The sequence below is a fragment of the Wyeomyia smithii genome, chromosome 2 (genome assembly GCF_029784165.1).
Source record: "Wyeomyia smithii strain HCP4-BCI-WySm-NY-G18 chromosome 2, ASM2978416v1, whole genome shotgun sequence".
Classification (NCBI taxonomy): Eukaryota; Metazoa; Arthropoda; class Insecta; order Diptera; family Culicidae; genus Wyeomyia; species Wyeomyia smithii.
The window spans coordinates 139,914,652-139,930,741 of NC_073695.1; the positions used below are offsets into that span (position 1 = coordinate 139,914,652).

Sequence of the window (16,090 nt, forward strand, 5' to 3'; positions counted from 1 at the left end):
GGCAAATAATGCTAGAACATGGTTTCCCAACTAAACTGATTAAACTGATACATGCGACGCTCCACGGTTTCACATCATGCGTTAGGACAGCGGGCGAATTTTCGGACGCGTTTGTGACGTTAGATGGTCTGAAGCAAGGTGACTGGGTCTCGAACTTGCTGTTCAACATAGCTTTGGAAGGTGCAATACGAAGGGCAGGTGGGCAGAAGAGCGGCACCATCATCAATAAGTTTCACATGCTTCTGGGCTTTGCAGACGACATTGCAATAATTGGTGTTTACCGTAGAGCAGTTGAGGAGACTTTTACGGCTCTCAAAAGGGAAGCTGCGAGAATTGGACTCACCATAAACATTGCCAAAATGAATGATAGTTCTACGGGTGTTGGTGCTGCGGTGGAGATGGATGGGGATACCTTCGAAGTGGTCGACGAATTTATTTATCTTGGTACTCTCGTGACATGTGACAACGAGGTGGCCGCGAGGTGAAGAGGCGGATTGCGGCGGCGAATAGGGCTTATTACGGATTGCGTAGCCTACAGATCCGTACAAAATTTGCGTCTATAGGACTCTGATCCTCCCGGTGGCGCTCTACGAACATGAATCGTGGACGTGGAAGGAGGCCGATCGACGAGCGCTTGGGGTCTTCGAGCGTAGAATCCTGCGATCAATACTCGGAGGCAAACTAGAGAACGGGGTGTGGTGCAGGCGCATGAATCACGAGCTGTACGAAGTATACAAACACGCTGATATTATCAAGCTGATAAAACACGGCAGGTTACAGTGGGCTGGCCATGTAGCACGGATGGCGGATGAGCGACCGGCAAAGATAATATTTAGTAGAGAACCGGATAGAGGCTAACGAATTCGAGGCAGACCGCGCACGCGCTGGATGTGTGCTGTCGACGAGGATGCCAGAGCAGCGGGTGTAAGGGGAGACTGGAGAGTAGCAGCCCAAGACCGAGTTTTGTGGAGACGTATTCTGGATTCTGCATAGGATCTTAATGATCTGTCGCCATAAAAGTAAAGTAAGTAAAGTAAGTATTCGAAATTTTTCTTGAAGAAAAACTCTTACGTAAGATTCGTGGGGGGGAGGTGGGTCATGCAAAATCTTGCTAAGCCTTATAATGGGGGAGGGGGGTCGAAAATTTCGAAAAAAGTCCTTATATAATTTATGAATGACGCTAAGGCAAAAAGTGCTCGCACTCCCTTTGTGAACTCTGTTCGTCATTTACACAGTTTTATACACACACAACGCTACATATTTGATGTCTGACACATATTTTCACTTGCATGTACCGCACTGTATAAAGGCATCGAACATGTATCGCTATCGTTCACATTACTTTGCATGTTGGAAGCAAGAAACTCATTCGTTTTTAGAAATTCATTTGGAAAGGTACGTTAGAGTGGGAAGACCGAAGTATCTTACTGACGAAGAGCTTGAAACAATTCTAAATGCGTCTGACGGTACAGAAGAGAGTAGTAGTGATGAAGAATTTTTGCAGGACGAAGATGTTGTATTTATTGAGAACGAGAGTGATTCTGATTTTGAGGCAAGCGAAAAAGGAGCAGAAGACATTGACGCATCTCAATCGATAGATTCAGTTATCGATCCATCGTATGTTTCAAAAGATGGCATGGTGTGGAAACCACAACCAGTGCAGGATATATCTGGGAGACTACGGAGCAAAAATATTATTAATTTGCGTCCAGGTACAACTAGATATGCAAAATCCCGTGTTGATGTCAACAAAGATGCTTTTTTGTTGTTTTTTCATTCATCAATCACTAATATCATTTTAAAATGGTCAAACGCATATGCAAAAGAGCGACATGGTAATGAATTTATTGAAATCGATGCAATTTTATTGCATGCATATTTCGCCGCGCCGTATTTTTCGCCGTAATATTGGCTTGAGTTTACAGGTCTGCTATCAGTTTTTCCAAATTTGAAATTATTGTTATTTTTGCCTTTCTCCTAGAAAGGTATAGCAATCACTCTCAAAACCGAAAGTATAAAAGTGCTCCAAAGGGCCGAATGGCATATATCACTCGACTCAGCACGACGAGCTGAGCATTTTCTGTATGTGTGTGGGTATGTGAGTGTGTGTGTGTGTGTGTGTGTGTGTGTATGTGCAGATTTTTATTCTCACTCACTTTTCTCAGAGATGGCTGGACCGATTTTCATAAAATTAATTGCAAATGAAAGGTCTTGTTGCCCCATAAGACCCTATTGAATTTTATTGTAATCGGATTTTTAGTTTAGAGGTTATATTTAAAAATGTGAAAATCATGAAACATCAATATCTCAGAAACTACACAACCGATTTGAGCAAAATTGGTCTCAAAAGAACGGGCTACTTAAACCCTTAAGTTTTGAATTTCATAAACATTGAACTTGTGGTTCAAAAGTTGTGAAAAGAAACGTGTTCTGAAGACTGTTTAATCTCACTCATGTTTCTCAGAGATGGCTGAACCGATTTTCTCAAAATCAGTATCAAATGGAAGGTCTAATTGCCCCATAAAACCCTATTGATTTGTTTTGCAATCGGACTATTACTTTGCCTGTTATGTCTAAAAATGTGATATCCAGCTATGCAAAGAAACATATTCCGAAGACTACTTTGACTCACTCATTTTTCTCTGAGATGGCCGACCCGATTTCCACAAAATTAGTGTCAAATAAATGGTCAAGCTGCCTCAGAAGACCCTATTGAGTTTTACTGTAATCGAACTGTCACTTCATTTGTAATGTGCCGACTTGTGAAAATCACGAAACTTCATTATCTCAGAAACTACACAACCGATTTGATTATTATTATCAGATGAGCGGGCTAGTTAAGGGTTAACTGACGAATTATGATTGAACACGTGGTTTCAAAGTTTGGCTGCCCTACACGTTCCCATTTCATTTGAATATAATCGAACTTAGGCAACCGTTATGTATTAAATAAAATAATAAAACAACGAAAGTCTATTATCTCAAAGATTACATGACCTATTTGAACATAACTAGTGTCATACGAACGAGTCATCTCTCAAACTTACAAATAACAAACTTCATAACAATTTGATATGTGGCTCAAAAGTTTTTTAAAACTATACTCGCTTTGATCGATATATGTGGCCTCAACATAATTTAAATGTGGTGTCGTACTATTTGAACATTCCAGTTTCATTGATTCCTTGCGGTTTGTTCAAAGTCTGCAAATGCACGACGAATCGGCCATAGGATATGATCAAAGTCAAATAACAAATCGTTTGAAATGATTGGTTTTATCGAAATGACAACATCCTCGTCTTTTGGCTTCTGTACATCGCCTTAATTCTGAATATATTCATATTGGGTGGTATTCTGCCATTTTCAGCAGACTTTCTGGCATCAAACTGACACCGGAAATACCCATATTGGGAGGTATTTTTGGTTGTTTTCCAGAAACTAAAAGTGGTCGTCTTCAAATTCAAAATAGTGTCCAGGGTCAATGTTTGGTTTCTATGCATCATCACGTTTACGGAAATATCCATATTGAGTATTATTCGGTCATTTTCGACTGTTGCCTATAAGTTGCCATTTAGCAATTCAAAATAGTGCCTGAGGTCAATTGTTAGCTCCTTGCATCATTCTGGTTCCAGAGATACTCATATTGGATAGTATTTGTTTATTTTAGGCTGTTTTTCACAAACCGGTAGTCGCCATCTTGGATTTTAATGTGGTATTTAGGATAGTGGTTAAAGAAAAACTCATATTGGGTGATACTTGGTCACTTTGGACTGTTTTTCAGAAGCCGAAAGTCGTCATTTTGGACTTTAAAATTGCCTGTGAAATCAATTTCTGTCATCTGGGCGTAATTCTGGTTCCGAAAACATTCATATTGAATGGTATTTGGTCATTTCCGGCTGTTTGCCAGACACCGGAAGTCACCATCTTAAAATTCAAGATTGTGTCTGTGATCGAATTTTAGCTTCTGTGCATCTTTCTGGTTCCATAAATACAAATATTTAATGGGAATCGTCCATTTCAGGCTGTTTTCCAGAAACCGGAAGTTTCCATCTTACAACTCAAAAAAGGTTGTCTGAAGTCGATTTGTGGCTCCAGTGCATCATTACGGTTCCGGAAATACCCATATTGGGTGGTATTTGGTCATTTGCCGCTGTTTTTCCGACACCGGAAGTCACCAATCGATTTCATAATGGCATTTGGAGACAATTTCTGGATTATGAACGGCATACTGGTTAAAGAAAAACTCATATTGGGTGGTATTTGGTCATTTTCTGCTGTTTTCAGAAACCGGAAGTCGCCATCTTAGAATTTGAAATGCTATCTGTGGTCGATTTTAGCTCCTGTGTGTTATTATAGATCCAGATATTATTATATTGGGTGGAAATCGGCCATTTTCGGCTGTTTTCCAGAAACCGGAAGTTGCCATCTTACAATCCAAAATGTTGTCTGAGGTCGATTATGGAACATATTTGTTACCACTAAAAACATTTACCTGCCAATATGGTTCCATTTAGTTGATTAGTTCGCGAGATGTGCAGAAATTTGTGAAGGAACATGTACTTCCAGAAAAGGGAGGGACGTCAAACCATTATGGACATATTTGTTACCTCTAAAAACATTCACATACCTCTCCTCTAAAAACATTCACATAATTTGGTTGTATTTTCTTGATTGGTTCTTGAGCTGTGCGAAATTTGTGTTTCATTTTCATGGGATCCCTCCCTTATAGAAGAGGTAGTCGGGTTTCAAACCATTATGTTACCACTAAAAACATTAACCTGCCAAATTTTGTTCCATTTGGTTGATTAGTTCTCGAGATGTGCACAAATTTGTGTTTCATCCAACTATTATGGACATATTAGTTATCCCTTAAAACATCCACTTGCCAAATTCGGCTTCATTTGCTTGGTTTGTTCTTGAGTTGTGCAGAAATTTATGTTTAATTTGTATGGGACCCCTCCCTTCCAGAAGAGGGAGGGGTTTCAAACTATCATAGGAGTCTTTATCGGCACCAAAAACCCCTACATACAAATTTTCACGTCGATCGGTTTGGTAGTTTTCGGGCCTATATGGATCAGACAGACAGACAGACTTGACTGCATTTTTATATGTAAAGATTACAACATCAATATTTTAGAACCTAAAGAGTGAATATACATTTCTTGGATTGAAGCGTTCATGTAAATCTATTTTTACAAATAAAAAATTGAATGAGAAAGGCTGGGTCTGACCGCTAGGTGGATTAATTTAGGTTTTTTTAAATTTGTTTAGATCAAAAAATGAATCAATACATGAATTATTTAACAGTGAATATGGGCGTCCAATTTTCAAGGCAATAATGTCAAAGAAAACCTTTTTATACATTACCCGAGTTATTAGATTTGATGATGTTATAAGCCGCCGTCAGCAAAATTCTATAGACAAATTTGCTCCAATTCGCGATATATCTGATAAATGGTCTAAACTGTTACCTGATTACTTCAAGCCATCTGAATGTGTTACCATTGATGAGCTGCTTGGTTTCCGTGGGAGATGCAAGTTCGCCAATATATGCCCTCAATACCTGAAAGGTATGGAATGAAGTTTTGGCTATTGGTTTGCTCTGAAACTTGCTACGTATGGAAAATTCAACCATATTTGGGAAATAGTGGTCCCCGTGGCTCTGTGGTTAGCGATGTCGGTCGGCTAACTCTCCCACACGGTTGTGATATCGGTTTCGATTCCCGATCGAGTCGAGGATCTTTTCGAGCTGGAAATTTTCTCGACTCAACACTGGGGCACGATGTATCGTTGTACTTATCCTACACATGCAAAATGTGCCAAAAAAAAAATATCGATAATGAATTCTCTCAACTAATCTAGTTGATCGAGACCGCTATTAGCCCCAAGGCTAAGCGCGCGATATTGTTTTTTGGGAAAGCCAGTTGGTGGTTTATAAGAAAAGAATCAAGGTGAACGTGTAGTCTTGGATTTAGTTGATGGGTTGAAGGGACATAACATAACCATGGATAATTTTTTCTCATCCTACGATCTCGGACAAAAGTTACTATCGCGAGGACTAACGATGGTTGGCACAGTGCGTAAAAATAAACGTAGTATTCCACCAAAGCTTCTAGAATGTAAAAAAAAAACATTATACGAATCAAAATTTGCATTTAGAGAAAACACAACGCTCGTATCATATGTCGGTAGAAAAGATAAATGCGTAGTTCTACAAAGCACAACACATGCTTCAGATAAAACTCAAGCTGAAGGGAAAAAGTTGCCAGAAATTATTCAATATTATAACAAAACCAAAGGTACTTTCTTATATTCTACATTTTACTTTCAATGCCCAGTATTCGTCAAAAATTTTCTTCTACAGGTGGAGTAGATACAGTGGATAAAATGCTGTCTTGTTACAGCTGTGAGCGAAAGACGAATCGATGGCCGTTGGCCGTCTTTTCGAACATAATCGACATCTCAGCCTTAAACGCTTCTGTAATATTTAAAGAAATAAACCCGAACTGGCAAACAGATAAACAAACAATGCGGCGAGCATTTTTGATTGAGCTTGGACTTTCGCTCGCCAAACCATACATGACAGAGCGACAAAGAATGCCGCGAAGTGAATCAGCAGTGTCTTTGCTCTCGGTTTTGGTTGAAGATACATCGAATTAATCATTGGGCAGGTGTGAAAGCCCATCGGCCCGACCTACTCCTGAATCTTCAACTTCACGTGAAAATTCCTACGTCATCCCTCGGAAGATTTGTAAAAGTGCTCCACCTAACTTACATGGAAAGGCCAGGTGTCACATTTGTTATACCGATGGATCGAAGAGTAAAAACAATACAGAGCAAAATCATTTCAAATCGCCTGGATATACGCGAAAATTTAATCGACCATTTTTGATTTGAATGAAACTTTGCACACGTATTTGGCTTAGCAAACTGAGCATTTTTCACAGGTGGAGAGATTTTTTACACCCATGAGTAACATTTTAAAAGGGCGTATGCTTTTTGGCATAGGTTTTATTCGAAGCTTTGTAGCCCAGAAACCGTTCGTTGTATAGAAAAACTGTCTGAGAATGAGTTGTAGCGAATCGAAAATGCACCATAAAAAAATATACACTGTACAAAAAAATAATTTTCGAAAAACAATTAAAAATAAACATTAAATTTCAATTAAAAAAAAAGAGTTAATTTTTTTTTTTTCAAAGAAACTTGACGTTAATACGCAACTTGTAAAAAAAAAGTCCAGGATGGAGAAATGAAAAATAATTTTTTTATGGTAGAATAATTTTTTTTATGAAAATTCTAATTCAAACAATTTTCAAAATATTTGTATTCTTATGATTTTGAAAGATGCAGAGATTCATTTTGAATCAAAAAGCTCTTGGTAGTAAACATTCTAAAGGCATTGGTTTTCGAGTTATTTCTAATTTATGCACGAAAAATTATAATTATTTAGGAAAATACATGTTTTTCTTAATTTTTCCATGGTTCTCCAGCAAAAACCATACACTCATTGGAATCCTTGATCAAAAATATACAATTCATTCTTTGACAACAGAACGATTGGGCGAACGGTTCTCAAGAAAAGAGTTAAATGTTCTAAGTGTTATAAATGTATATAAGAATCAAATTTTTTTTTTCGAGTTTTATTAGCTTAGGAACATATTTTTTATGACATAGATACTTTACAGAACTAGTTTCACTGTATATTTTATATACATCATAAGTAAATGATTCGTCATCTTTTGAAAACAGCTTCGTTTGTATCTTATTTTCTGAAATCGGAACAAAAGAGTAATACTTTTGTGTAGCAGCTATTATTATAGATTTTTTGAAAATATTGCTCCATTCTGTTACTCCTTGTTCATATTCTTCATATGATACCCAACTAAATGACATTTTTGATGAATTTTTATTACTTTTCTGAATAGACCAATCACACAATTTTTTTGCGCTTGTAATGGGATGTTCATGTTCTTTAGCTAAACTTGCATTTCCTGCCATTCGTTTTAACATGCCACCAATTGCATCGCATGGGCCTTTAACATAAGAAGTCACAAAAAAAATGCCACTCTGCATCGACGTTATATTTTGTTTTGAACTTGCAAAGACTTGCAAAGTTTTTTCTATTTTTATATTGTGAGGCAGCTCCATCTGACATTAATATCGCTTTTTTCAACTCTATTTTTGTTTTCAAAAAACTCATTAATTTAGCAATGAACACCTGAACCGCAACAGTATCATGATGGAGTACTTCCGATATTATGATGAAGCTGATATTCTCAAGTGTTCCAGATTCTGAATAGTAAAGAATGAAGGGATGAATGGTGGCTTGACTATTATTCCAATAACTACACGAATCACAAATTGATATAGACGTATTAAAATGAGCTTGACTGTTCAATATTTTTAATTTTGCAATAACGTTTTCGTTTAATTTGCGTAAGCTTGATGAGCACCGATGATCAGGAAAGGGTTTACAGCATTTGAGCTTGGTGTATTCCATTTTCACTTTGTTCATCTTCACAAAATGCAAACTGTTACTAACACATCTGGAGTAGTGCAATCGTATTTATATACGAAAACAGATATTATAGGTAACCCAGTAGTTATTGGTTGCGTACTTTACAAACAGTTATTATTAGTAAACAAGTAGGTAGTGTTGCACGACAAACATATTTTTTTATAAAACATTCGACAAGGGGGAACGTGTAGGTAGGCTATAGTTTAGCGCTTGAGTTATTTATTGTTGTCAAAGAATGAATTGTATATTTTTGAACAAGCATTCCAATGAACGTATGTTTTTTGCTGGAGAACCATGGACAAATTAAGAAAAACGTGTATTTTCCTAAATAATTATAATTTTTCGAGCTTAAATTAGAAATAACTCGAAAACCAATGCCTTTAGAATGTTTACTATCAAGAGCTTTTTGATTCAAAATGACTCTTTGCATCTTTTAAAATCATCAGAATACAAATATTTTGAAAATTGTTTGAATTAGAATTTTCATAAAAAAATTAATCTACCATAAAAAAATTATTTTTCATTTTTCCATCCTGGACTTTTTTTAGAAGTTGCGTATTAACGTCAAGTTTCTTTGAAAAACAAATAAAGAAAAATTCAACTCTTTTTTTTTAAATTGAAATTTGATGTTTATTTTTAATTTTTTTTTTGATTTTTAATCTTTTTATGGTGCATTTTCAATTTCCTACAACTCATTCTCAGACAGTTTTTCTATACAACCAACGGTTTCTGGGCTACAATGCTTCGAATAAAACCTATGCCAAAAAGCATACGCCCTTTTAGAATGTAACTCATGGATGTAAAAAATCTCTCAATCTTTGAAAAATGCTCAGTTTGCTAAGCCAAATACGTGTGCAAAGTTTCATTCAAATCAAAAATGGTCGATATTCGACCATAGGTCATTTGGCGCGATCTTGCTCTACACATGAAATTATTTACAGAAACATCTGTAAAAGAGGGGTTTGCAAACGCAATCATAACCGCAATGTTTGTGTTGCCTGTGTCACTGATAAACTTGTTTGAAAATTTGGTTTGATATTTTCAGAAATAAATGGATTTTTATGCAAAACCAATCCTGATCCTCTCAATCCTATCTTATTGGTGAATGCATGCCCTTCTCATATACTTATCAACATATCAAAAGAATTCATGTCTACTGCAAGACGAGTATACTCGCACTTTTAGGTATATTGGAATAGATTTAGAATGGATTCTAGAATATTCTTACGAACACTCTTAGTACCAAATTGCTCAAAAACTTTTGAATGAACCAGAAAAAAATGAGTTTTTTAACATAACATTCGAATTTATCATTTAATTTCAACTATACTTTTGAATGAAGATTTGGGTTACAAAACTTAGCAAAAGTATCTTGCACCGAAAATTCACAATCGGTGTTGAAAAAAACTCGGTTAGTTTATCTGGTCCCATAAACACTGATCACATTATGCTACGTAGCTTTTGAACGAACCTTCGGATCAAAACGATATTTTCCATTAACCAACTAGACTCTAAGCTCTTTCAAACGCGACTAAGAACGATCGAATCGGTTCAGCCGATGCACAGTGTTTTATTTTGCTGATTTCGTGCGCAAAATTAAAAGCGTCTTCAAATTTGATTTTAGTGATATACTTTATTCGGAAAAGTTTTTAGGTATTTCATTGTGCTTCTTTGAGAATGTACGGTTTAGTGATTAATTCACCTAGAAGTGATATGGAAAATTTATTTTTTCATGACAGTGAGATAGACAGCTAGTGTCTTCAAAAAAGTTGTGGCAAATAGTTTTACTAGCAACTTTGTCGAAGGTGTTGGATTTCTATTTCTTATGTTAAAAAAGATATAAAAAGTTTTATATGCAAAGTTCACTCATATCATAATTTTAAATATAACTTTTTTCCTGGATTTTCTACATATTTTATACCTTCTACAAAATTATTAGCCAAACAGAAATACACGTTTTTGCTGAACATTTGATCTAGCTATGATTCAAAATAAAAAAGTTATTCAACCATTAACGGTTTTTCAAAGGTTAGTTTAACTTTAAATTGCTTAGCCGTACGCAAAAATACGCAGATAACTTTTTGATGTTATGAAAACACGTCTATTCTACTTCCAAAAGAATATAAAATCATTTGTCTAATAGAGTCTTTTCGATTGATTCAATGAAAAAAATCTTTTGCATGAAAATTCTAACTTTATTAAATAACTTTGTTGTTTCTAAATATAGCGTTTTACAATCTTCAGCAAAATTATAAATCCAATAAAATCGCGTATTTTTTTAGAAGGTCATAAAAATATAGAAAATGATGGGAAAGAGTTATAATAAAAAATATGAATTTTTAGTCACAGTTAATTGTCATCTCTGCTGTCTTCTTCATCGGTTGTTTCAAATTTCCTTGTAGAGTTTATAAGGCTTCTGGAATTCTTATGAGTTGCTGTTGTAATAAAGGTATAAATAAACTGTTGATAATTTAAAAAAAATTCCCGGTTGAGTCGCGGGAGAAAAAAGACATACAAAGTTCAAATAACTCGGAAAAATTGGAATAAAAAATTTTGAGCGTCTTAGCAGAATCGCTTCACATCATTAAGAAGAGAAAAATTCAGTTAGTTTTTATTTCTACTCTTGTATTTCGTATTTATTTTTAATACGATTTTTGATTCACTGTAAATGACGTAATGCGTTCCCATGATTTTCTATAATTTTATGACTTTCTAAAAAATTACGCGATTTTATTGGATTAATATTTTTGCTGAAGATTGTAAAACGCTATATTTCGAAATAACAAAGTTATTTGATAAAGTTGGAATTTTCATGCAAAAGATTTTTTTTATTGGAACAATCGAAAAGACTTTATTAGACAAATGATTTTATATTCTTTTGGAAGTAAAATAGACGTGCTTTCAAAACATATAAAAATTATCTGCGTATTTTTGCGTACGGCTGAGCAATTTGAAATTAATCTAACCCTTGAAAAACCGTTAATGGTTGAATAACTTTTTTATTTGGAATTTTAGCTAGATCAAATGTGTAGCAAAAATGTGTATTACTGTTTGGCCAATAATTTTGTAGAAGGTATAAAATATGTAGAAAATCCAGGAGAAAAGTTATATTTAAAATTATGATATGAGTGAACTTTGCATATAAAACTTTTTATATCTTTTTTAACTTAAGAAATAGAAATCTGACATCTTCAACAAAGTTGCTAGTAAAACCATTTGCCACAACTTTTTTGAAGACACTAGCTGTCTATCTCACTGTCATGAAAAAATAAATTTTCCATATCACTTCTAGGTGAATCATTCACTAAATCGTACATTCTAAGAGAAGCACAATGAAATACCTAGAAACTTTTCCGCATAAAGTATATCACTAAAATCAAATTTGAAGACGCTATTAATTTTGCGCACGAAATCAGCAAAATAAAACACTGTGCGATGTTGAGAAAATCGAGATATATTGGTCGTTAGAATGAAAATATACACACATACACATACTTCCGCACACATACGCACCCTATCCGATTTCCGAAATAGGATTGTTTGGTACCTATAGCTTCAGATATGTAAGCACTAATTGAAAAAAATATCTTTGAGGCAAAATTAAGTTGTTTCTTGTCCAAAATAAATTGAAAAGTTATATGTGTGGAAAACCACACACCAGGGTAAACAACGTAAGTTTTTTTAAGGATTTAATGAAGGTTAATAGAAGTGTCAGTATCAAACTTGAATGCTTTGCTAACAACAAAGCTCGTACCGTAGTAGAATTTTACCAATATTAAATTTTTCATGAAATCATTTCATTTCAGATCTGAGGATTACGAGCATAATGGATCGGATACAAAAATTGCACCGCCAGATGATGATGAAGGTTATGAAGATCAAGAAACACAAGGTAAAAATTTTAGATACGGGTTCAATTATCTATCTAGAAAACAAATTAGTTTTGCCTTCTGTTGGGTCGGTTCGATTGGGGGAGATAATTATTTGCTGCCGCTCGCTACGCTGGTTAGGATCCAAGTGCCCGAGTCGTTGTTGCGCGCTCTTTTACCATCACGTAGGTTGACTGCTCACGCTGTCACACACACAGTTGGACAAATAAATCGCAATTCGGACCAGGGCTAATTAGGTGGACTCTACAAATCAACACTGATACGAATCTTCATATCAATATTCAACAGTTGGATCTCTACATCTTTCTCCTTCTCAAAAAAAAAAAAAATGCTCGTCAGAAAAAAAAGTGGATACCCGACAAATTTTCCAACAAATGTTTATTTTTTCTTAGTGATGTGTCAAATGAATATGATAATAATAATAATTATATAAAAAAAAAATCCATGTATTACAGAAATTTGGCTGAAATTTTCTTCTCCCTTACTGGACGCTTTACTATGGGTTCTTGTGCATCGTGTTTGTCCGTCTGTTTATGCTTCGTGGATCGGGGTATCGTAGATGCCTTGCCTGAGTCATTGACTTCTGGAAATTCGTTTTGCACATCAGAAGCTTGATCCTCCGATTCATCATTTATACCGGACGATGGAAATTTCCGCAAATGTGTTACTGGACGGCGATAAATGCCTCCTTCTTCACTAGAAACGACAGTATCACTGCCATTTCTCTTAAGGACGGTGAATTTCTCGAGTCGAAACTTCGGTTCAAGCTTTCCTGTTTCGTAGTTTCGCAGTATCACAGAATCACCCACTTCAATGTCGGAAGACTAAGCATGCCTGCGCTTGTCCGCGTAATGTTTTCCCAGCATTTTCTTCATCGCGTCGCATTCTCGTACCTCTGCATCTCTACACCAGTGTGGGTCCGTTCTCAACGATGGCAAAAGGTCCTTGACTGGTCGTCCGGACATCAGTTCCAGTGGAGCTTTTTCGGTTACTGAGTGTGGTGTAGTGTTGTACATGTACACGTAATCCTGAATCGCCTTTCGCTAATCACAATTTGTGGCCTTAGCAATACGCAACGTCCGGAGGATCCCCTGGTTTTGCCTCTCGACTAGGCCGTTCATTTGGGGCCAGTAAGGAATGGTACGTATTAGCTTGATGTTATTTCCTTTACAATATTCAGCGAACGCTTCGCTGGCAAACGGAGGACCATTATCGCAGCGCACAGTTTCACAGGGTAAGTTTGTTCTCGGAAAACTTCCTCCAAAGCCTCAATTGTCTCTGCTGCGGTTGTTGACTTCATTTCTAGAACTCTCAAAAACCGGCAATAGTATTCAACGACAACTAAAAACGTAGCACAGTCTTTGGCCGAGAAAAATTCAATCCCGATTTCTTGCCATGATCTTTCTGGCATCTCCATGCGAATAAGTGGCTCAGGGGGGTATTGCTTACTAACAACGGCACATCCAGCACACTCTTGAACCATGTTAGCCACATCCCGATCCATGCATGGCCACCAAATCTTCTCTCTTATGTTTCTTCGCATCGCAACAACTCCAGGGTGTCCTCGATGTGCAATATGCAACGCCCTCTGACGCAATTTTGTTGGAAGGACAATCCTGTCATCTCTAACGACAATACCTTCAATCACTGCGAGTTCCTTTTCGGAAGCCTGGTATCTAAAAAGCTCTGGAGGCCAATCTTGGGTTTCCAACGCTTTCGTGACTGATACTAGTGTTTCATCTGCAACAGTCGCCTGTCTTATCTCTTCCAACGTGATCGCTAGGGGTGCTTCTCCCACTGTAAATAGGAAATGATCTGTATGCTCTTCGAAAGGCTTTCCAGTGTCAACAACCAAACGAGATAGCACATCAGAAATGTTAGAGGGTCCAGGAACGTACTTAATCTCAAAGTCGTAGGGTTGCAATAGCAATGCCCACCCTTCTGCTCTTGAACATGCCCGTTTCCCATTGCGATGCTTGCCTTCGTATATATATTCGAGGGCCTTATGATCAGTAAATATGGTGAACCGGAGGCCAAAGAGGTAAGGGTAAAACTTTTCCACCGCTCAGACAACGGCCAATGCCTCCCGTTGTGTTTGAGTATAGACTCTCTCTGCCCTAGTAAGACCTTTCGAGGCGAAGCATATGATCCTTGGTACATTATTCTTAACTCTTTGGGCTAGCACAGCACTCAGCCCAACAGGAGAAGCGTCGACGTACACCTCGGTACTATCGTTTGCGTCAAAAAATCCTGATTTGCGAACGTTGTTGCAGAGCTCATTTCTCAAATCATTGAAACTATGCAATTGGTCCTCACCAAATGCATCTACTTCACCACGAAGGTACTGCCTTAACGATTCCGTCCTCGAAGAAAGAAGTCCCAGAAAGCTGCGAACTTCTTCTTTGGACGATGGCTGACGGAAGTTCCTTATGGCTAGAATCTTCTCCTCAGACGGACTCACTCCGTTTGCACTTACCTCGAAACCAATAATCTGCAGTTTTTCGACTCCGAAGATACACTTACTTTTGTTCAGCATAGCATTATTCCTTTCTAACACCATCAATACTTGCTGCAGTCGCGCATCATGCTCCTCTTTCGTCCTGCCTGAAACCACAATATCGTTAATATAGACGTTCACTCCATCGATACCGGCTAGCATTTCCGTCATAATCCTTTGGAAAATTTCGGGCGCACATGTTGTTCCAAACATTAGACGTTTGAATTGCATCAGGCCCCTTCCGGTCATAAATGTTGTAACGCATCGTGATTCAGGATGAAGCTCCACGTGGTGGTACGCAGACTAATGTCCAGTCGTGAGTAAACATTGGATCCTCTGATTTTATTCAGGAAGTTTTCTATGACAGGTAAAGGATAATGCTCTCTCTGGATAGCCTCATTGGGATGTTTCATATTAATACAAATTCTGACGTCGTCCTTACCCTTTGGAACAATAACCATAGGAGATATCCAGTCTGCTGGGCCTTCGACTCTTTCAGTAACGTCACTGCGGAGCATTTCTTCTCTTTTGTCGTCGACCTTTTTCTCTAAAGCAGCAGGAATCCTCAAATAAGCAATCTTTCTTGGAGGTACTGTAGGGTCGATGGAGAGCTTCACTTGGATACCGGGAAATTTTGGAAACGTTTTATTCGAAGTATTGAGCTCTCTTTTGGAATTTTAATCAATTTGAAGAACATCGAGTCCTATTTTCAAAACCCGTAACTCTTCCGATGTTCGCTTGCTGAGGAGAGACTTTCGTGCACCCTCGATTACGAAAAACTCGGCATAACTTTTTGGCTTCGTTGGATTTACCGATATCCAAGCTTCGAAAATTGTGATGACGTTCAATGGATCCTGGTTGGCATAAGCGTAAAATTTTCGATCACATTGGTACCTCTTTCTGAAAATTTTTGCGTTTTTTGCAACTAGTAGTTTCCACACATCTTCCGTGACAGCATTTATAGCAGATCCGGAATCAATAACAAACTCTATCGGCACTGTATCGATACGGCATTCTACCGAGTCATTATGTAGGGCATGTGATTCCACCTAATTTAAAAAAAAAAGACTTTGTAACTCCACTGTTTATTCAAATTCACGTTATCAAATTTTCAACTGGCAAACAAATTAAAAATGAGCATCTTAAAAGAAACAAATCATTCTACCTTCGCGATGTCGTCAGCAG

General features: G+C 37.0%; 1 protein-coding gene across 1 annotated transcript in view; it reads left to right on the forward strand.

Annotated features, from left to right (window-relative positions):
- LOC129720825 (muscle calcium channel subunit alpha-1) overlaps window positions 1–16,090 on the forward strand; it is a 1,271,065-nt gene that overhangs the window by 581,719 nt on the left and 673,256 nt on the right. Inside the window, exon 10 of the mRNA XM_055672633.1 lies at window positions 12,325–12,410. Coding sequence (XP_055528608.1) covers window positions 12,325–12,410 — 86 coding nt within the window. The remainder of the gene's footprint in view (window positions 1–12,324; window positions 12,411–16,090) is intronic.